Source organism: Camelina sativa, chromosome 9 (assembly GCF_030686135.1).
Source record: "Camelina sativa cultivar CO46 ecotype springtype chromosome 9, ASM3068613v1".
Lineage (NCBI taxonomy): Eukaryota > Viridiplantae > Streptophyta > Magnoliopsida > Brassicales > Brassicaceae > Camelina > Camelina sativa.
This window is the reverse complement of record NC_141888.1, coordinates 30,414,048-30,436,089: the sequence shown is the minus strand read 5'-3', so window position 1 is coordinate 30,436,089 and position 22,042 is coordinate 30,414,048. Positions and strand designations below refer to the sequence as shown.

At 42.5% G+C, this 22,042-nt stretch overlaps 5 protein-coding genes across 14 annotated transcripts; 2 read left to right on the top strand and 3 right to left on the bottom strand.

Moving 5' to 3' along the window:
* Positions 1-1,571: 1,571 nt before the first annotated feature.
* Positions 1,572-4,955, bottom strand: LOC147938993 (uncharacterized). Its single transcript, XM_087465830.1, has one exon. It carries the CDS (start codon positions 4,953-4,955, stop codon positions 1,572-1,574), a length of 3,384 nt encoding a protein of 1,127 aa, XP_087321956.1.
* A 2,235-nt stretch (positions 4,956-7,190) lies between these two features.
* On the top strand, positions 7,191-9,360 carry LOC104712006 (protein trichome birefringence-like 36). 2 transcript variants are annotated; one of them, XM_010428797.2, is made up of 5 exons: positions 7,191-7,816; positions 8,113-8,284; positions 8,383-8,564; positions 8,690-8,839; positions 8,930-9,360. In XM_010428797.2, exons 1-5 carry the CDS (start codon positions 7,503-7,505, stop codon positions 9,252-9,254), a joined length of 1,143 nt encoding a protein of 380 aa, XP_010427099.1. In that variant the 5' UTR covers positions 7,191-7,502; the 3' UTR covers positions 9,255-9,360. The 2 variants fall into 2 exon arrangements, with proteins under 2 accessions (XP_010427099.1, XP_087323660.1); XM_087467534.1 differs by having other exon boundaries at positions 7,431-7,839.
* A 108-nt stretch (positions 9,361-9,468) lies between these two features.
* Positions 9,469-12,544, top strand: LOC104712004 (diphosphomevalonate decarboxylase MVD2, peroxisomal). Of its 3 annotated transcripts, none has more exons than XM_010428796.3 (10): positions 9,469-9,605; positions 9,708-9,954; positions 10,162-10,360; positions 10,547-10,610; positions 10,781-10,925; positions 11,276-11,362; positions 11,442-11,599; positions 11,682-11,730; positions 11,905-12,029; positions 12,133-12,544. In XM_010428796.3, the coding sequence occupies exons 2-10, from the start codon at positions 9,745-9,747 to the stop codon at positions 12,353-12,355; spliced, it is 1,260 nt and encodes a 419-aa protein (XP_010427098.1). In that variant the 5' UTR covers positions 9,469-9,605; positions 9,708-9,744; the 3' UTR covers positions 12,356-12,544. The 3 variants fall into 3 exon arrangements, with proteins under 3 accessions (XP_010427098.1, XP_087323658.1, XP_010427097.1); XM_087467532.1 differs by having other exon boundaries at positions 9,502-9,605; positions 9,714-9,954; XM_010428795.3 differs by lacking the exon at positions 9,469-9,605 and having other exon boundaries at positions 9,640-9,954.
* LOC104712003 (uncharacterized) lies at positions 12,422-14,046 on the bottom strand. The gene is made up of 3 exons (XM_010428794.2): positions 13,944-14,046; positions 13,584-13,846; positions 12,422-13,475 (listed from the first exon to the last, which is right to left on the bottom strand). Exons 1-3 carry the CDS (start codon positions 13,951-13,953, stop codon positions 12,696-12,698), a joined length of 1,053 nt encoding a protein of 350 aa, XP_010427096.1. The 5' UTR covers positions 13,954-14,046; the 3' UTR covers positions 12,422-12,695.
* A 477-nt stretch (positions 14,047-14,523) lies between these two features.
* LOC104712002 (SUPPRESSOR OF ABI3-5) lies at positions 14,524-21,903 on the bottom strand. 7 transcript variants are annotated; one of them, XM_010428790.3, is made up of 17 exons: positions 21,520-21,903; positions 21,344-21,422; positions 20,708-20,827; positions 20,473-20,513; positions 19,559-20,276; positions 19,397-19,468; positions 19,213-19,305; positions 19,039-19,118; positions 18,752-18,905; positions 18,089-18,173; positions 17,869-17,960; positions 17,709-17,777; positions 16,969-17,148; positions 16,615-16,807; positions 15,198-16,022; positions 14,915-15,102; positions 14,524-14,839 (listed from the first exon to the last, which is right to left on the bottom strand). In XM_010428790.3, exons 3-17 carry the CDS (start codon positions 20,753-20,755, stop codon positions 14,651-14,653), a joined length of 3,027 nt encoding a protein of 1,008 aa, XP_010427092.2. In that variant the 5' UTR covers positions 20,756-20,827; positions 21,344-21,422; positions 21,520-21,903; the 3' UTR covers positions 14,524-14,650. The 7 variants fall into 7 exon arrangements, with proteins under 7 accessions (XP_010427092.2, XP_087323654.1, XP_019084865.2 ...); XM_087467528.1 differs by having other exon boundaries at positions 18,752-18,902; positions 21,520-21,809; XM_019229320.2 differs by having other exon boundaries at positions 18,752-18,902; positions 21,348-21,422; positions 21,520-21,809.
* Between the last annotated feature and the right edge of the window lie 139 nt (positions 21,904-22,042).

The window sequence follows — 22,042 nt, the reverse complement described above, 5'->3', positions numbered from 1 at the left end:
AAGTGTTGATTATTGCCGAAGTTGCTTTCGTTTTTTTTTTTATCGTTGCGGGGCATATTTTGCGGTGCAGGACGTCTCCTGGCTTATCCTGGATATGTTATTCCCCGTAACGGCGAGAGTAGACAAGACGGACTCGTCGTACTAGTTAGGTGCGTTCAGTCGTGACCGGCTTACCCTGTGGGTGCTACAGGAATCGCGAGAGTGTGCGAGTCGGGGTCTTCGGCTTATTCACTATGCGCCCTGCTAGCTTTGCGAGTCTGGGCTAGGCTTATAAATCCTTACCGAAGTAAGGACGTGGATTATTTCACCACGGCACTCATGCGGAGCGCTTGCGAGTATGGACTCGGCTTTTATTCTTTACCGAAGTAAAGTATGGATTATTTCACCATTACATTCATGCGGAACGTAGAACTGTACACCTGGCCAAGGCGTCAGCGTGAAGACGAAGGATTTGCTCGAAAATTTTATTTTTTATTAAAGTAATAGTTGGACCTCGTGAAAGGCTGCCTACGTACCCTCGAGAGGGATCAAACCAATCGTAGTTCGTGTTACATATGAATGCTCGGTGACGAGCTGGTTTTTTTTTTTTTATTTTTTTTTTTTTTTGTTTATAAACATGCTCCAAGTTGATTGACTAATGGTAGTAGCGCTTGAGGTTGGCGGAATTCCAGGATCGCGGGACTGGTGTGCCGTCCATTTCGAGTAGTTGATAGACTCCTAGCTTGACGATCTTCGAGACTAAGTAGGGACCTTCCCAATGCGCGCCCAGCTTTCCTGCGTTCTTCTCCGCGGTGTTTTCGAAGACTTTGCGGAGGACGAGATCTCCCTCGTCAAAGTAACGAGACTTGACTTTCTTGTTGTAAAACTTTGCGGCAGCTTGCTGGTAGTTCTGGATGCGCAGCAGAGCCTGATCGCGCTCTTCTTCGATGAAAAGGAGTCTGTCACATAGCATTTTATCATTCAGCTCCGGATTGTGTACAAGCATAGATCGTCGGAGTGTCGGAATTCCCACTTCGGCTGGTGCGAGTGCCTCCATACCGTATGCGAGTGAAAACGGGGTTCGTCCGGTAGAAGTGCGCGGGGAAGTTCGGTGAGACCAAAGAACGCCGTCGAGTTCGTCTGCCCAGAGTCCTTTCTTTGCGTCGAGACGTTTCTTAATTCCAGCGAGAATTGTCTTGTTTGTTGCTTCTGCTTGTCCGTTGCCCTGCGGGTATCGTGGAGTAGACTTGCTAAGACGTATCCGCCACCCAGCGCAGAACCCTTCGAATTGGAGAGAAATGAATTGAGGGCCGTTGTCACATACAATTTCGTATGGATGTCCATGCCTGCATATGATATTCTTCCACACAAAGTTCTGGACTTCATTAGCTTCGAGTGAGGCGTATGATTCTGCTTCAACCCACTTTGTAAAGTAGTCCGTCATAATGAGGAGATATTTTTTTTGATTTGACGGAGTTAAAGGGCCGACGATGTCCATCGCCCATCGCATGAAGGGGTAAGGTGGTGATGTGGTCCTCAGAAGTTCTGTCGGAGAATGGATGAATGGTGCATGTCGCTGACATTTTTCACACTTATTTGCGAATGCAGTACAATCGGCAACCATAGTCGGCCAGAAATGGCCGTTGCGACGAATTCGAAGAGCCAATGCTCGCCCCCCCCGAGTGGTTACCTCCAGCGCCTTCGTGGACCTCTCGCATGATGTCATTGACGTCCTTTGTATTAACACAGATGAGAAGTGCGCCATCGACCTCCCAACGGAACAAGCTACCATCCAACAGCGTGTAATGTGCGCTCTTGACGCGCAGACGTCTTGCTTCCCACTTGTCTTTTGGCATGATCCCATCCGCAATGAATGCTATAATCTCAGTTTGCCAATCTTCTTGTCTTTTGGAGGCAGGTGGTGCAGGTATGGTGGTAACTGGAGGCGCCGAGGTTGGAATGGGCGTGGCGTTAGTGTTTGCGTTTGTGACCGCTGAGGCTGATCTCGTGACTGCCAAGACGATTGCCGAGCTAGCGCTCGGGTTTGCTGATGCTTCTGTTGAGAGTGCGGCTTCAATGAGTTCGATGTCAATACTTGGTTGGTCAATACTTTCTACCGGAATTACTCGGCGGAGGTCTGGGTCCGATGTTGAGGCTAGTGTTGCAAGTGCGTCTGCGGGAGCATTGTCGCTGCGAGGAATCTTGACGCAATAGGCTTGTATCTTTTTTACTCCGATTCCGTGTGCGAGACGCAATCCAGCAATTAATGCTTCGTACTCCGCATCATTATTTGTAGCTGTGAAGGCCAGGCGGAATGACTGCTCCAAGATTTCGCCTGTTGGCGAGGTTAGGCGTACACCCGCTCCCGAGCCCATCCTCGATGAAGCGCCATCAACGTGAAGTGACCATATCTCAGGTGAAGGTGAGTCAGCTTCGAGTTCAGGAGATAGTTCAACGAGGAAGTCTGCGAGAACTTGTGACTTAGCGCAGGTGCGGTTTTTGTACTCAATGTCGTATTCGCTTAACTCAACTGCCCACTTTGCCAGACGTCCTGATTGACTCGGGCTGTGAAGGATCGTGCGCAGCGGCTGATTAGTTAGGACTTCAACAGTGTGTGATTGGAAGTATGGGCAGAGCTTGCGAGCTGAAATGACGACCGCGTATGCGAGCTTCTCAAGAGTTGGGTACCGAAGTTCCGCGCCATCGAGAGTTTTGCTCACATAGAAGATCGGATGTTGCTCTCCACGATCCTCTCTGACGAGCACACCACTTACAGCTGAACAGGAGATGGCGATGTAGAGATACAACATTTCTCCTTGCTCGGGTTTGGCCAGGACTGGTGGAGACGATAAGTACTTCTTCAACTGTGTGAATGCTAGCTCGCATTTCTCATCCCACTCGAAGCGTTTATTCCCGCGGAGGAGCTGATAAAACGGCAAACACTTGTCTGTTGAACGAGAGATGAAACGATTCAGTGCGGCAATTCGCCCAGTAAGCCTCTGTACTTCACGTGTATTCCGTGGTGACGGGAGATTGATGATAGCCGAAATCTGTTTCGGATTAGCTTCTATGCCACGTTTCGTGACGAGGTATCCCAAGAATTCCCCGGAAGTGACCCCAAATGTGCATTTCGCTGGATTCAGCTTCATGCTGTACTTGTTGAGTATCTCGAAACATTGCTTCAGGTGTGCGACGTGATCGGCGGCTTGAGCTGATTTGACGAGCATATCGTCAATATAGACTTCCATTGTTCTTCCGAGTTGACTCGCAAACATGCGGTTCACCAGTCGCTGATATGTTGCTCCAGCATTCTTCAATCCAAACGGCATGACTCTGTAACAGAAGGTGCCTTGCTCGGTGATGAAAGCAGTCTTCTCACGGTCGTCTTTGTGCATCATTATCTGATTGTAACCTGAGAACGCGTCCATAAAAGACAACAATTCGTTTCCAGCTGTGGCTTCGACGAGCTGATCAATGCGTGGAAGAGGAAAACTGTCTTTCGGACAAGCTTTGTTGAGGTCTGTGAAGTCTACGCAGACTCTCCATGTACCATTCTTCTTCTTGACAACGACGGGATTACTCAACCAATCGGGATAACGGACCTCCGTGATTGATCCCGCATCAAGTAGTTTCCGCACCTCGTCATTGACCGCGGTTGTACGTTCCGCTCCCAGCTTTCGACGCTTTTGTTTGACGGGCTTGTAAGTCGGGTCGACGTTGAGCTCGTGGCTGGTAATGCTTGGATCGTTTCCGGTCATATGATCTATCGTCCACGCGAATGTGGTTGCGTTTTTGCGTAAAAACTGGACGAGCTCGTCTCGCAGAGCCATTGGTAACTCGGCGCCTATTCCCACGCAGCGTTTGGGATCGGACAAATCAATGTTGACTTGGATTACAGACTCCTTAGGGGGAGGTATGCGTGGGTCTCCTGGTGGAGTTGATTCAGCAATTACGAAAGCCCTTGCGTTGCGCATCTTTTTCTCAATGATAAAACAGGTCCGTGCCATCAGAGGGTCTCCGCACAGCGTATAGATTCCGTATGCGTTCGGGAACTTGACACATTGGTGATACGTAGAAGCGACAGCGCGCATCTTGTGGAGCCAGGGCGTTCCCAGAATAACATTGTAGACGATGGGTTTGTCCACAATTGCGAAGTTGAAGCACTGCATCGTACCGCCAACGTAAATTGGAAGCGTTATAGTCACGACAGTCATGATGGTGTCCCCGTCGAATCCTGTCCAAGGCTGCGTTTCATGGACCGTGTTGCGCAGATCAATCTCCATCTGGATCAGCACGTCCTTGAATATCACGTTGACTAAACTCCCGGTGTCAATAAGAATCCTTGTTACTGAGCTCTCGCCGATTACCATTTCCACGACAAGTGGATCGTTGTTCGGACTAGCGTTGTGCGCATCTTCTTCAGTGAAGCTAATTGGTGTGGTGGATGTCTTGAACATGTTGCTGTGAGAAGGCGTGTTGCGCTTTGTTTCTGTTTCGCGACAGTAGGCTTGGATAGATCGAACAGAATCGCGACATGTTGACAGGCCACCCATGATCATGTTGATCCTTCGGCGAGGAGCTGGTGGTTCATCGTGCTCTTCTGCTTCGCGATTCCTTCTGGGGGGAGGAGGTAAACGAGCAACTTCCCGTTCTCGGTCATTTTGTGCCCAAGCTCGGTCATCCTGTGCTGCAGTTTCCTCTTCGCGTCGTCTGTCGTGCTGTTGTTCATCTCTTAGGCAATACTGATTATCTTTGTGTGCGACAACTTTTCTGCGCTCTCGTTCTACATCGACGCCACCTTTCTTGTACTTTTCGAGAAGCAGCATTTGAAGTGTTTTACACTCTTCAGTTGAATGTCCGTTGAACCTGTGGAACTCGCAATACGGGCGCTTGCCTTTGATGCCGGGATTATCGGATTCACGGTGCCATTTGTTCCAAGACTTATTATGTGGCTCTTTTCCTTCAATAGCGAACATCGTCGCTTTTCTTCCTTTCTCGCCTCGGGCGTAGTCCCTGTTGTAGTGCTGGCGTGGTTCATGGTACTCGTCTATGGCTTTACCCTTTGAGCTCAGAGCCTTCTCGGACGCTTTTTCTGCCGCATCAGTTTGATCGTGGCTTTCTTTCCCTTGGTCTTCCTCCACCAGCATGTATCGGTTTGCACGCGCAAAGACTTCGCGCAGGGATTGGAGGGGTAAGATTGTTAGGTCTGAACCTGGTTCCGCGGGCGAGTGCGTCCCTTAGAGCTCCGATAGCGGATTCGTCGCTGATGGCGAGCTGGGTTACAACTCCTCTGAATCTTGCCATGAAAGTTCGCAGCGACTCGTTGGGCTTCTGACGCATTCTCCATAATTCGGCGTTTGACGCAGGGACGTGCATGAAACATTGGTGATGCTGAAGGAAGGCAGTTGTGAGTGCTTCATAACCATCGATCGAATTGGCCTTGAGCTTTGAAAACCAGTTCAATGCTTCCCCAGTTAAGCTTTCGACAAACAGTTGACAACTTCCCGCGTCCTCCTCCTCGGGAGAAAAGTATGAACTACCAATATGGATAGACATAGACTTCAGGAAGATAGTGGGATCCCCCTTGCCGTCGTACGGTATTGGCTTGTTTTTGTTGGTATCGGGATTGCGTCTTACTCTGACGCCTGATACTTTTGTGGTGAAGGGCGAGCGTCGCGCCTCCGCTAATACAGTCTCGAGTTCCGGGGCTCTGCTCGTTGCTCTGTGCATCTGAGTCGTAAGCGTCTGCAGCTGGGCTTGCATCAGCTGAAGTTCTTGCCGTAGCGCGTGATTCTCAGCGTTCTCGGAGCGACTTGGATCAGCACGCTGATCTGCGGAGACCTGGCTGGCCTGAAAATGTACCCTTGGCTGCTCTCCATTGGGTCCAACGATGATCGACGAGAGACGAGGCCTTCCATTAGTGTTGTGTTCAGCTCTTGGTATGTTAGCGGCGTAATGGTTGGCTTGCGGAGCATGGTGGTCAGCTCGCGGAGCATAGAGGTCAGCTCGCGGAGCGTTGAGGTCAGCTCGCGGAGCGTTGAGGTCAGCTCGTGGAGCGCGGAAGTCAGCTCGCGGAGCATTGAGGCCAGCTCGTGGAGCGTCGAGGTCAGCTCGCGGAACGGGGAGGTTAGCTCGTGGAGCGTTGAGGTCAGCTCGCGGAGTGCGTGGTGCCAACGCGTCCTCCTCCTGTTGCCGATGATGTCTTGCATGGTTATTCCGTCCTTGTGATTCTATCTGCGCCGCTTGACCGCTCATCTTATCCAAGGTTCTTCGTACAGCTTCGTCAAGCGCGGCTTGACTGATTTTTACGCGTCTGGATGATCGACGGGGGTAAATGTCGCGCGTAGTGCCCATATCTTCACGGCCATTTGGAGCGTCTTCAACAGTTACTCGATCAGGAAGGATTCCCCCATTGGTTCCGCCATTTGTCGGAGCGACCCGCTCAACGTCTGCGGCTTCGCGGTCGGTTGGATTGACTCCATTGGTTTCACGAGCAAGTGACGTAGCGCCTTCGGCTACGCCATTGGTGGGAGCGACACGCGTAGCGCCTATGGCTGCGCGGTCAGTGAGCGTTGCGTCCTCGCCCGTAATTGCTTCGGGCCTGTTGACGCCTTGGAGTTGGTTGGTCCTCGCACGGGTGCGCCCCCATACGGTGCGTGGAGGAGACATGTCGCGGGCTGGGGAGGAGTTCACGCCTTCGTCGCTTGAGTGATTGATCTGAGACATGCTTCTGGTTTTCCGAAAACGCCTTGTTCTTCAAATTCTTCTCGTCAAAAAGTAAGGATTCCGTTCAGCCCCACGGTGGGTGCCAAATTGTTGATGTATGAAATCAACGATATAAATAATACGAGTATTTGTGTGGGAATAAATCGGATCTGGTCCTTTATTTAACGTAGAATTCAAGAAGGGTTTACAGAAATGACAATTAAAGAGCTAACGCAATTAATCCGAAAATAATAGCTATTCTCTCTCTAATTGCCCAAAAAAATCGATCCCCTGACATGACAATGACATCAAGTATTTATAGTGGGACCTTGACCTAGGGTTTCTTCTGTCTTCGGGTAAAATGACAATTTTGCCTCTACGGCCTGTTGGGCCTGATCCAAGACTTTTGGCCCAAAATCCCTTCAGAATCTTCTGTTTGGGCTTCAGGAATGTTGGGGGCAAAGCCCATATCCAACAATAATATACAAAACTTTTGGTTGAGTTCCAGATCAGTTCTATAGCGTTTAGATAAATTTATCCAGATTAAACACTTCACAGTCCACCACACTCACAAATCCCGCCTCGGATACTGTAAATCTATTGAAAAAGAAAAAGGGTATGATGGAGAGAAGAAGGGACGCAAGTCACGGCACATGATTTCACGCACAAGTCTAAGCACTCATTAGTAATTACCACCACTTTCCGTAATTAACGCCCTTTTTCACTTTATCCACTTTGTTTTTTCTATCTTCTTTATATTATGTCTTCCTCCAAGCCCACACTGCTCAGTGCTCAGTTCCCTACTTTTTTTGGTCCAAATGTTTACCTCAAACGCACAAGTCTTCTTCTTGTCTCTGTGTCTCATACTTAGCAAAGAAGCATTGTCTCACTTTGATGAGCAATGGCTAGTCGACGATGACGATCCACTCAACGCCTTGCAGACTAGGCGCGAAAGAAGAGAGGAGAGGTGCGATTACTCGGTGGGGAAGTGGACGTACGACGAAACGTATCCGCTCTACGACTCAGGCAGCTGTCCATATCTAAGCTCTGCACTAAGTTGCCAGAGAAATGGAAGGCCTGACTCTAATTATCAGAAATGGAGATGGGTGCCCAAGGCTTGTTCACTTCCAAGGCACACACCACACTCCTCTTTTTGTACTTATTCTTACTTTTTTTTTTTTTACCAGTTATTCTTCCTTTTTACTTTGTTCATACAAAAAAAGGGTCAAGAATAAACAGAGTAGAGATCAATTTATTTAGAACTAGCAAGAGCTGTTATTCAGGGTAAAATTTCTTTTAATCTCAAAATCTCAAACTGTGGGTTAAAAATTTAGGCTCTAGTTTGATTTTGGAACACTAATTTTAACACACAATTTGCAACTTTAGATTTTAACCAAAATTATTCTCTCTTTCCATGATGGGATTTAGGTTTAACGCATTAAAATTCCTTGGGAAAATGAGAGGAAAAAGAATAATGCTGGTTGGAGATACAATTATGAGAAACCAGTGGGAATCTCTTGTCTGCTTAGTACAGTCTGTGATTCCAACTCATCGTAAGAGGCTTACTTACAATGGTCCTACAATGTCTTTCCATTCCCTGGTAACAATCATAATTCTTTTTAACATAAATCTCCTTTTGGATCACGTTTTCATTATTTGGTTAGTAAAAAGCAACTAAAATAAGTTTGGTAACTGCAGGATTTTGAGACATCAATTGAGTTCTGCTGGGCTCCTCTGCTTGTGGAACTCAAGAAAGGAGTTGACCGTAAAAGGGTGTTACATTTGGATTCAATCGAAGACAATGCTAGATACTGGCGAGGTGTTGATGTTCTTGTATTCGATTCTGCTCACTGGTGGACTCACTCTCAGAAATGGAGTTCGTAAGCCATCATAAAAACCGCTCACAGCTTTCCTTTAATAGCAAATTATTAGTATATATATATGATTGTTGAGCTTCATAGAACTCCAACTCAAAATCATTTGGTATTGATTGATGCTTAATTAGGTGGGACTATTACATGGATGGGAACAAGCTCTTCAAAGCTATGAACCCAATGGTTGCTTATGAGAGAGGACTTACCACATGGGCTAAATGGGTTGAGATCAATCTTGATCCATCCAAAACCAAAGTCATTTTCCGCACCATCTCACCAAGGTTTGTTTTCTTATGTTCTCTTCCTAATTTCACAATGTACTATATGAATCACATAAAGGGAACATGACCATGCACATAATGTCTTGGCAGAGAGAGTGGTCAAATGTGCTACAACCAGAGACATCCCTTGCCTTCTTTATCCTCTTCAAGAAAACGACACATGCCACAACAGTCAAGAGTGTTGAACAAAGTGCTTAGCACGATGAAATATCGGGTATATTTGCACGATATCACAACCATGTCAGCATATAGAAGAGACGGGCACCCTTCGGTGTTCAAGAGAGCAATGCACGAGGAAGAGAAACACCATCATATCTCTGGACCTTCATCAGATTGCAGCCACTGGTGCTTGCCTGGCGTCCCGGACATTTGGAATGAGATGCTTTCTTCTATTATCCTAACCAATGTCGTATGAGAGCTTAATATGAGTCTGTTCTACTCATGAACCATGGTGTTATTTTGTATGAATCAGTTGGTTTATATGACATTATTACATATCCTTTTCTTAACTTACAAATAAACCCAATATCAATAGACAAAGACAATTCAAGGCCTTTAAGCATGTGATTGATATAATTTAACAATGGATTATGTTTAAATGCATCACTATAATTATTGGTTTAACTCCTACCTAACACTATTTTTATTCTAAAACTTTATAGGTTAAGATTTGGTGATGTTGTCACGAAAATGGCAAAAGTTAAACAATTTGATACTCCAAACAAGAGTTGAAGTTAATGAAGAAAGTCTCCAAATTTTGAATAAAGTAATATATTTTTTTTTTTTTTAATTTTTGTGCAAATTACGTTACTATTTTTCGAATTCTCCGTCACTATTTTAATGTCCTTTGGATTTAACAACTACGAAGCTTCAGATCTCTCCTCAAGAGCATTTGGGGGGTTGACATGGCGACGGAGAAATGGGTGTTTATGGTGACGGCGCAAACTCCGACGAACATAGCTGTGATTAAGTATTGGGGAAAGAGAGATGAGGTTCGGATTCTCCCCGTTAACGATAGTATCAGCGTAACTCTTGATCCTGATCACCTCTGTACGGTTACCACTGTTGCCGTTAGTCCTGCATTTGATCGGGATCGCATGTGGCTCAATGGCAAGGTACTCACTTCGATTTCTCCACTACGATCTTTCCTCTAGCTGAGATTCTTCTATTTGTTAAATTCTAGGATAAGCAGCACGAAGCTATTTTGTCAGTTCTGAGTTAGATTTGGATTAACTTTGAATCAAATTAGATAAGTTTCTAATAATTTGGTTGAGTTCACCGGCATGTTTATGGTTGTTGTTGTTGTTTCATGGTTAGTATAGGAAATATCTCTATCTGGAAGTAGGTACCAGAATTGTTTGAGGGAGATTAGGAGTCGAGCGGGTGATGTTGAAGACAAGGAGAAAGGAATCAAGATAGGGAAGAAAGATTGGGAGAAACTGCATCTACACATTGCTTCTCATAACAACTTCCCTACTGCTGCTGGCTTAGCTTCTTCAGCTGCTGGTTTTGCTTGTCTAGGTATTCTGCCTTTTTTTTTTTATTATTATTAGAATTGCTTAAACCTGAAAGATAGAAAAAGCAAATGATGATTGAAATCTACATGATTCTTGCTCTTCGTCTTTCCTGTAATGAAATTGAAATTTTCTTAGATTTCAAAATTGATCATGAGCTTGAAGTTTATGTCAAACTACTCTTTTCCTACAGTTTTTTCTCTTGCAAAGTTGATGAATGTAGATGAAGATCCAAGCCATCTTTCTGCCATAGCCAGGTACTACAAATTTGAGGAATTGATTCTGAACAGGCCAAAATTTTGACCAATTTATACGATGATCTGTACTAATGCATCAGTTTAATTGTTGAATAATGTGAACTCTTGACATTCCTCTAGAAATTAAGTGGTACTCGTATATATGGTTTCATTTTCATTCCCTAATGTAGGCAAGGTTCAGGAAGTGCTTGCCGTAGTTTATTTGGTGGATTTGTCAAGTGGGAAATGGGAAGCAAAGATGATGGAAGTGACAGCGTTGCAGTTCAACTGGCAGATGAGAAGCACTGGGATGATCTTGTTATCATCATTGCTGTGGTATGAATCTTATACAATCTTTTGTCAAGCGACTTTTAGACTTGGTCGCAGAATTGTTCTGATTCTCCCATTTTCCAGATCATGCCATTTTCAAGTTAACCATACGTTACATATTCTCTCAAATACCACTTTGAATGAGTGAGATATATGACAAAGTATTTCTATGATATTGAGTTGCTCTAGCTGATTTTGGATTGATACAGGCAGCCTCTTCTACATTACCTCATGAATAAGACAAGTTCAAATATCAATAATCTGTGAAATTCTAGTGCTTGCTTATATTTTCGTTCATAGCCTGTCTTATATGTTTATATGCTTCGTAAGTCTTTTTAGCTTTATTCAACTCCCAGGTTAGTTCACAGCAGAAGGAAACAAGTAGTACCTCAGGAATGCGTGAAAGTGTTGAGACGAGTTTGCTTTTACAGCATAGGGCAAAAGTACGTTCTCTTCTTAATGTTTGATGAAAATCTGTATTACTTCTTAAACCTCAGTTTCTGTTTATTCTTTTACCCGTAGGAAGTTGTGCCAAAACGGATTCTGCAAATGGAGGAAGCTATTAAAAATCGAGATTTCGCATCGTTTACACAATTAACATGTACAGACAGTAATCAGTTTCATGCTGTTTGTCTAGATACATCTCCACCCATATTCTACATGAATGACACCTCCCACAGGTATTTCTCTATCCATACAGATATATGCTGCTTCATTTAGCATTCAAACCCTTCTTTAATAAACTGTTATCTGCTTTTCCAGAATAATTAGCCTAGTTGAAAAGTGGAACCGTTCTGAAGGGACTCCACAGGTAAAGTGCTACTAACTATGTCTTCCAGTTTTTGTTTTACCATAGATTGTTATTTCCGAGTATTTGCACAAGGATGTGAGACAGATCATATAACAATCTCAATTGAAAAAAGCTATTTTGTGTTATTAAGTATATAAACAGCTGTGTTACTCAAAAAAACTGAACTCTGGACAGGTTGCTTACACATTTGATGCTGGTCCAAATGCTGTACTGATTGCACGCAACAGAAAGGTTGCAGTTCAATTGCTCCAGGGGCTTCTGTACTATTTCCCCCCTAAGTCAGACACTGATATGAAGAGGTGAGAGATTGAAACTGTGTGATCCTTTAACTACGGTTTTCTCTGACTTTAAAAAGGACTAAAAAAAGCTGTTTGTAATGATTTTGGTTTCTTTGTTTACCAGTTACGTAGTGGGCGATAATTCGATTCTAAAAGAAGCCGGATTAGATGGAGCAAGTGGTGTCGAGAATCTGCAACCTCCACCTGAAATTAAAGACAACATTGGATCTCAAGATCAAAAAGGAGAAGTCAGTTATTTTATCTGCACTAGACCTGGAAAAGGTCCCATCGTGCTTCACGACCAAACTCAAGCCCTTCTCGATCCTGAAACTGGTCTTCCTAAGTGAGCATTTTCTCTGCTCCAAACTAATATTATAACTAGCATCCTTGAACTGCAAGTTTAAGAAACGATATTTGTGGCAGAATAGGTGCAGCTTCGTTGTTATCTACTGCTAGCTTTCTTATTGTTTCCAAATAAAATAAATTCTTTTTTTTTTTTGAACAAAATAAAAATAATGTGTTGGTTTGTTTTACCAGAGTAAATCTTTTTACTACGCTGCAACAGATAAAAATGCAAAAGTGAAAAGAAATATTTATACACAATACTAGAGGAACAGAGCGTAAGGGGGAGGGACAAAATGTACAACTTTTTTTAATTGAGTCTAAACAATGTCAAACTGCATGAATTTAAGATGCTTGAGGGATAGGCAAGAGTTCTTTTAAGACAGTTTCTGCCATACCATCCGCCATCGGAAAGAAATGACCAGCACCTGGAATCTCATGATACTTGATCCAACCTAGTTTCTGAGCAATGATCCTTTGTAGTTGTATTGGGACGAGCCGATCATCATCCCCTTGCCACATATGTACTGAACCTTCACCCTTTGGGAACGGATTATCGATCTTCATCGGATCAAAACTCCATTTCCCAAATCCAACAATCAGGTCTCGGTCTAATGATTCGTGTGTTCCTTGTTGCGTCGTTTGGTTCTTGTAAGGCACCCTTACGGCGAGTTTGGGCAGTAATGCAAGATCTTGGGGAGAGAAGATCTTGGGGCTTGATTCCATCACAGCTGATGGTGGGAATAGCTTTTGAGTGTTCCACCAATAGAGTAGCCATGGAGTGTGATGAGTAACGAGCATCGCAAACCTTTCGGTTTTAGATTGCTTGTTCCATAGCTCCCATGTCAAACTATCCGGGAAACTCGGCCACCATGAGTTGATTACAGGACCAAGCAAAGTCGCTCCAGCGAGCCTGTGGGGAATGTACTTGAGAACACCCCAAGTAGCTTGACCTCCCATTGAGTATCCAACCACGTAAAATTTGGAACCAAGTTGTAATTGGTCAGCGAGTTGTTCAACGTCATGAGCTAAAGTCTTTTCATTGCGACTGGGGTCAGGATCGCTCTCTCCATAACCAGGTCGATCATATGACACCACGTAGATGCCGTTTTTCTCAAGAAAACCCTGAAAAAAAAAACATAGAATGCAAACTCTTAATGTAAATGAAGACAAACAGTCCAAGTCTTTAAGCAAAAGATGTATAGTAAATGAGGAAGAAATCAAAATCATTACAGGGCGAACACGGCTGGCTATAACAGCATCGCGCCTAAACGTGGAGAATGCGTGAATATAGATGATCTTGAAAGTGGCATTTTGTCTACTAACTCCATGTTCTTCGTAGGCCAAATAACGGCCATCACTGAGACGGATCCTAGGGGCGGTAATGGGCGGTCCACCGGGAGTTCCGCATCTCTTAGGAGGTGGAGGTGTAATGGCAACATAAGCCCATACCCCTAATCCAATCAGAACTATTACAACTGCTCCTGTTATTAACCCTGTCAAAAAAAATTCAGAACAATACATCAGTCATCACATTTCCTATATCCCTTTTCCAAATTACTTACGTTTTACTTGAATCAATCAAAAACTCACATTTCTTCATTGTGAAAAACCTTGATAAAAAAAGTTGGCACTACCAACTTATTTTGAAATAAATTGGTATAGGTTTCAAGTGTAATTTTGGATATATATATATATAGGGCTCGGTGAAACTGAAAAACCTATCATTTCTGTCCCACGTTATGACAACGTAAATCACGGTGGATTCATTGAAAGATCTGTTTGAGACATTTATCCGGAAATAGCCGGCAGCAACAAAACCCCACACCACAGCCATTACAAACAATGGTTCTAACAAACGTATTTAACCAATCTGTTTTCGGAAAAGCCAATGGGAACACGAGATTAACTAATTTAACATTTTTTTTTTAATATTGTCGTAACCTTTTTAACTAACGATTATGGTTATAAGTTTCGAAAATAACAATATTGTTAAAAAGCTTTGTAAGATTTTGGTAAGTATGGTGTATCCAGGATAGAATACTGTAGTCTTCACTCCTCAGGTCGTTGTTGTCTCCAAGCTAGATCCATTTAGATAAAACTTATACAAGGTCGTTGCTGTCATTCACGTCCATATCACGAGTTTCGATGGATCGACTCAAGCATGTCTCTATTTTGGTCAACGTCTCTTTTTCATTCATAATTCAACAAAAGAGTTCACGAACATACTCAAAATTACTTTCACAGTTTTAAACACAACCGACGATTCAAATTTCCAACACATTTCACACCACAAACAGTCAATTATTGTCAGACATGTCACGAAATCTTGCAAGTGCTTTCTTTTGGAGAAGAGTTCTGTAAGTGTCACCAGGCTGAACCTCAAACTCAGCATCAACCTTCTTCTGCTGACTTCCAAGTCCTGCTCTCCTATCAACGCCTTGCGCTTGCACCGGTTCTTTCATTCCACTCCCGTCTTTTCCCAAACCCTGAGCACATACCCAACAAGCACCATTAACATATAACGTTACCGATTAAACAAGTAACTGGTTTTTTTAAGTTACCGATCCTTCTTGCCACCCCATGTTCCTCAGCATTCTGTTTCCCACGTTACTCTCGTCTATTGCCCTCTCTTCTGTAATTACATCGAAACTATTGACTTCCGTGGTTGTTGTAATCCCACGTCCACCCACACCAGGAGGAAAAGGTGTTGGATCCAATGAACCTTTTCTCAACCCCATTATATCCTCATCTTCATTCAAACACACAATTTTCCGAATTATGTTACTATTTTTTTAGAAAAAGTCTACCGAGGAAAAGAGAAGTCAAACAGTCAAGGGCGCTTACTTAAATCAATACCGTCATTTTCATTTGAAGTTGATGAACCATATAAGTTTCTTCTTTCTGCAGCTCGGTCTCTGTATGATGTCTGAGGCTGTTCTCTGTGAGTAGGCACTGCAGTCGGCGTTTCAGAGAACCTTCTTCTTTTCCCACTTCCAGAAACCGGAACCGAAGCTGGAGACGCAGAAGGTATTATTGGGGTCGTTTGTACATTAGCTGAAGAAACTCCTCTCTGAGTTCCTCCAAAGGAACCTCTCATCACCCCCATCAAAGCTCCTGCTGTCGTACTGCTGCTCGAGCTCTCTGTAGTTGTCAGTGCAGAAACTCCATTATTGGAGGTACTTCTCTCTGCAATATTTACATCAGATTTCAGCTTGCCCTTGGATTGTCCAGCGGAGAAGGACGACCTTGCTTCAGCGGAAACTGTAGGTGGATTGTTCCCAAGTGAGGGAGAGGGACGCTGTATTTGGGGTTCATGGTTCCGCTGCTTCCACATTGTTAAAACGTTACTCATTTTTTTCTTGCTAGCCAGTATGCTACTCTTTGATGCAAGTTTTATCTCCTTCACTCTCTCTTTCTCTCTCTTCTCTGATGCAATTGCCGCTGCTGCAGCCGCCTGAACCGCATCTGGTAAGGACAAAGCCTTTTCTACATTAGGGGTAGCAGCCGCTGAAATAATAACTTTTTGTTGACTGGATTTCTCCATCTTGGCAGATTCTGGTTGATTTTCAGTTAATTTACTCTCATTATTCTGATCAGGACAAGGAACATATTGTTGTGTTTGCTGGTCATACGAGTACCAAAGCCCACTATTGCTGTCATAATAAAGACCTGCATATTCAGAAGCATATGATTATTAAAAAATACTACCTTCTTCTCACACCAGCAAAACCAAGTTGTTCACCACCACACACCAAGTAGAGAGTACTATTGATAACCAGAACCGTTAAACATTTCATTCCTGAGCTCTATCAGATACGAATTTTCTAAGCATATCTATATATAAGGTCCTCTTTACTCACTAATACATAAAAGTCAAAAGTGACAAACATTTGGAAGTCCTACAGCAGCCATAATCAACTGTATCAGACAATGCTTGCCTAATCTCGACAGCCATACTATAGAGTCTATAGTTAAGGCATAAAGCTTATATGTCCATGTTGCTAGTTTGGTGCATACAAAGCATAAGAACTTCATTATAAAAAGAACAGCAACCCTGTTATAGTTTGAACAACCCAAAGGTGAAGACTTATATTTGTTAAGAAACTATCCTCTGAATGAATACATCTACGTAAGGCAATTTCAAACCTCTAACAAGGCACTTTCAAACAATTCATGTTTTGCAAGACGTGGTAATTAGAGCTACAGCTACCCAACTATGCAACCATTTCAAACAGATAAAGTAATATAAGCAAGTGCAAACCAGAATTTCCATCATAGTAGTATCCAGAAGCAGCATCATAGTAGTAACCAGATGCTTCATCCCACACATAGCCAGACTGTGGAGCGGAAGCCCCTTTCTGGGATTCAATTTCCCCAACTCCCTGGGCCTGCTCTCCAGTGGTTTGATTCTCATTAGGATTGTATTCCTTTGGAGCCCATCCAACACCGTCATACTAATAATAACAAAAATGAGTGGCAATGCACGTTATCAAGACGACTCAAAAAAATGAAAATCTTCAAGAAAAGCCACCGGATGCTACTAAGAAAAATTAATAATCAATCTCTGACCAGCCAATACAGAGAGGGAAACCGGATAAAAACAATCTCTAAGTACCTGCTGAGAAAATGCTGCAGCTTCAATTGCAGCAGCAGCAAGGTTGCTGGAGTGAGAGGGTGCTGCTATACCAGTTCCAGTACCATGCACACTCTTTGCATATGCAACTCTAAGAATTTTACCATTCTTTTCAAGAGCTGTTCCGTTTGTTGCTTCAAGTGCCTTGGTAGCATCCTCAACCTACACGTTAATCATGTTTTTCTGTTTCATTTGGTAGGTAGATTAAAAAATACTCAGATACCTATATAGATTGCGGAACTATATATTTGGATATACCAAAGCAATTCTACTACCAAATCTGATCACCAGCAAAATATTGAACTGGTAAGAGAATCTGCGACCTCGGGAAATAATCTACTACACGTCTACACAAGCTTTTAAGGTCCATGCAAGAAGTGGTTAACGATTATAAAGATAGCACGAGGAATGGAAATTATTGATTGTATTCCTTTGGAGCCCATCTCCGAATAATGCAAAGACTACCCACAACACTAGCAGAATATATCTACTAATTTTGTTCCTGACACTTAGAATATTAAATATATATATCAAAAACAGGTGCTAATGATCATCAAGACTACTGGGTTACAAATTCCTGCACCATCTAATAATTCCTTGATCAAGAGGTACACTTGCAATTAAATTTTATTAGCAAGGGAAAAGATAAACAGAAGAGAGATTTGAGGATTATAACACTGAGACTAGTACGTGCAACAAATGACATGGCTTTAAGATCTTACCGAGCAAAAATGCACAAATGCAAATCCTCGTGAAACATGTGTGAATTTGTCTCTCACAAGACGAAGATCCTATACAATGGATGAAAGAGAAAAACCAGGTCAACTGACGTAAAAAATACATATCCTATTATTTAACAAATCCAAAAGGGTTTTTGTCGACCTTGATAGGAGCATGTTTGGAAAATTCATACCGAATCATTTCCTCATCAGCATCTTCATCCAACCCACGTACAACTAAGACATGAGTTGGACCTGGAAGAGAAGAATATTTCTTAGATACAAATGGCATGTATAAAAGTGCAAAAAACTATAACCTTATACACTTTCAACTGTCTTCTGACCCAACAAGAAAACTAAAGCATCTTATAAATAAAATGAACCTGTCTCCGAAGTTCCTTTTCCTGATGCTGAGTTTGATAAACCTACATCAGCTGCAGGAGAATCCTTGGTCTTGGGTTCATTACACTGCGTAAGGAGAAAGAGACCATGAATTGTTTCAGCCTGTAACTAATCTAAACAAGACACAGACAGCTGCATTGCAAAGAAGGACTATAGAACAAGTGACCACCACATCGAACTATTAATAAACACTTAAAAGGAGTTTAAACAAATCGAAGGAAAGATGAATCTGAACCCATCAATAAATATCAGTCCAAGGATGTTATATAAGTTCTCATACTGACATTAAAATTATGAAAACTGTATATACTAAGTTACTAACAAACATATTACTGTAAATGCAACCAAATACATTCTTCGTATGTCACCAACGTGTTTACATAAGATAAAATCTTGAATACCATTACTACCGACATATGTATGTAAACATATACGTCACCAAAAAAGAACTGAATAACTCTATACAATACAGATTTCTCCTGAGGGTTTGATCAGATCTATCAATTTTAGTATTGTCATCACCAACTCATGAAAACAACAATGAGCAGTTTCTTCCTGCAATTTCATCTGTAGTTTAAAGATGGGTTTCTACTCTAGTCCTGACTATGAAATTTGCAAAACTTTCTTTGGAAGAATGAACCAACCTGAAAGCAGGAGGTTCGCCGTGCAAAATTGATACAGCCACAGATTATACACATCCAATCTGTGGGAACCATCATGCTTCGATTTCCACCATAACTGCGCCTAGAAGCATGATCCTGCCTACGGGACACACCAGCCCTACCACTAGGTTGGCTGCTGCAACACACGAAAAGTCAGTGTAAGAATGCTATACTGCTAACTGAGAGCCTGATATTAAAAAGGTCAAGGAACTTTTAATTGAATGTAATAAATCTATGATTCCTCCAGGATCTCCAGATATAAGAAATACCTGTAATGGAATATTAGCTTCCTTCCATCCAAAACTATACCATCATGCTCAATTCTGTCCATCATGATGTGTGCGGCATCCTGCTCAGACAAACATACATAATTGCACACACTGGATTGAATAAATCACAAGAAAGAGCCCCGAGGAATTAACAGCTTAGTTGAAAGCAATTACCACCGTGGGGAAATCTATAAAAGCAAATCCACGAGAAATCCCAGAACTTTGCTCCCGAATCACACGGACATCATGCAATGGACCCCATTCAGCCTGGTCATGCATAAGGGAATAATGAAGTCACGCAAAATAAAACTGTATAACCATCAGAATATACAAACTCAAAAAATAAAGAAGAGATTACCAGAATCTGGTATAGATCTTCTTCTGTTGATTTCATTGAGAGACCCTTCACAAGAACAGTGGCGGATGGGGTCTAGCAAAAACCATAAAAATATAGGAACGGTTTTTTTAAATGTCTTCACAACAAAATAATTTAAACCAGGGATGGGAGAATATTATATACAGCAGAAAAATGATCCTGGTCATGTCTATCTTGGTATTCTCTTCGCCTCTCACTTTCATGCCAGTGATCGCCTTCGTAGCTGTCCTCCCGGTAACTCCGCCCATGGCTACGACCCCTAGGAGATCTTGATCTAGAGAACTCACCACGTCCGGTAGATCGAGATTGTGATTTCTCATATCTCTTATGAGGACTCTCATCTCTTTCACGGCTGAAACATCGTTTGTCCCAGTCCCTATCACGTGAGTCCCATACTCTATCTCGTGAGTCCCGTCCTCTATCCTGCGGATCCCGACTCTTTCGATTGCCATCTCTAACACTGCCCCTTTCATAATCAGAATCATAACTACGGCGAGTATAATCATAACTTTTCTCCCGGCTAGCTTCTCTACTATGATGGTAATTTCTGGATCTATGGGTATAATCACTACCAGAATAGTCATCGCGGCCATCATACCGTGACGACCTTTCATGTTCATGATCACGGTAGTATCCATTTCGACTCGCAACTTCACTATCGTGATAATAATCAGCAGCATAATTTGAATCCATGTACGGCTTTTCTTGCCTGCGAAGTTCACGAGAATAATTTTCTTCATAGTTTCGCCTTCTAGATTGAGGCAGCGCACCGAGAGTATTCTGTCCAGGTGGATAACTGTAGCCATCATCATCCCGCATCAACCTTTCATCAGGATATCCCTCATCATATGATACGCCAAACCTGTAAGAGAAATGTAGCATTGGTGGTACATAAAAGGCATAAAGAAATGAAGTATCATGAAAATTTAAGCACAAGTAACCAAACCAAATAAAGTACATGAAATGCTATTTAGTGATAGTAGTTCAAATTAATATATGAGGTGTCTCCCATGAGAACTAAAAAATAAATCAATATAGTCAATTCAAGTAGCACTAACCGATTATTTGGATCATGCTCAGTACCATAACCCTCCGGAGCCTGTGAATTGAAGAGAATAAGCTATGTCAGCAACAAACATCATGACTGATATTACGTTAGCCAAATCCCATCCACATGCTCACTCTCCACGTCTCTCACTCCACGGATGAGGGCCGTAAAAATTGACATTCACAACATCCCTAAAAATTTCTTGTCTATTCATCCCATATATGTAAGGAGAAAACCACAATTACACTGTTATTATCCCATTCTTGCTGACGACCATATCGACCAGGATCCATTTCGAGCCAGCACCCGAGCAAATCTTTGATGGTCAGAGAGAATATTCAAAAATTAATGTTTAAAGCCCTTCCCTGAAATACGCGCATAAAGAAACAGGTATCTGTTAATGCATATATAATATAGAATTCCCACGACTGATCCCAACCCCCTTTCGAAATTTGATCCATTAACCACGAAACAGATTACTACAATAAATCCATAGCAAAATTAAACTTTATAAGGTCGACAGAGACATATATATCTGAATCAGACAGATCATTTAGGTAAAGAGACTATTTTAGAGCTAGCTAGATATTCTCACTAAGTAGAAGAACAGCATTGGCTAGGAAGTAGCAAAAGCACGATAAGAATGCTTACAACCATACAGATCATTCTACATTTAACTAACAACCAGGCCTTAAATATTTTGTCTCGCATACTTTGCTAATCAACTGGGAGAACCAGATACAGAAAGGGCCATGGAACAACAACAATTGCTTAATTTAAATTTCCTATAATTTGATTCTTAAACGTTGCAGAAATGGCATACAATCAAATCGTAACTGCTCACATCCACGGATGGAAATAGGTAATGAAGATGAGCATACCTACCACGCTCAACCCCAATGAACTGAAAGCAGCACGACGACTCCGGACCCAAAAGACACCAGTGAACGGAAGATGGCGCTGAGCGGAACAAAGACTTGGAATAAGAAATCTATTGATAATATAGAGCGCCAAAATCAGAAAACCGAAGAATCAGATGTGAGAGTGAGAGACAAGCCTGAAACAGGTGACGAAACGATCGATAGCGAGAGAACTCGAGCGATGAAGTTAGCCGTATAAATCGGAATGGTTGCGAGCAGTACCCGTGAGAGAACTCAAGAGAAAGAAAAATTGAAAACTGTGTGTAAAATATTCAACAGCAATTGATTAATTTTTTCGCGAGAGACGTATTCAAGAGCTCTGCGGTGGACTTGGCCGAATCGGAGAACTTTAACCAGATTAGGGTTTCGCGTTGTTGAAGATGATGAGATATGAAAAGGCGTGCAAATTTACAAAAATAGAGTTATTAGTATTATTTATGGGAATCCATACATTAAATTGTAAACAAAATAGAAAAAAAGGTAAGTATGTTAAACGTTTTTTACTTTTAAGGTACGTAATTAACGTTTAATTGCGAATTCGACCCTTTCATACAATATCAACCACTTTTGGTATAACGTTTAGTTTAGATTTGAATGCTCCACCACCACTGATACAGTTCTGAACTTTTTGCTTCAGAGAGCATACACACGAGTGTGTGT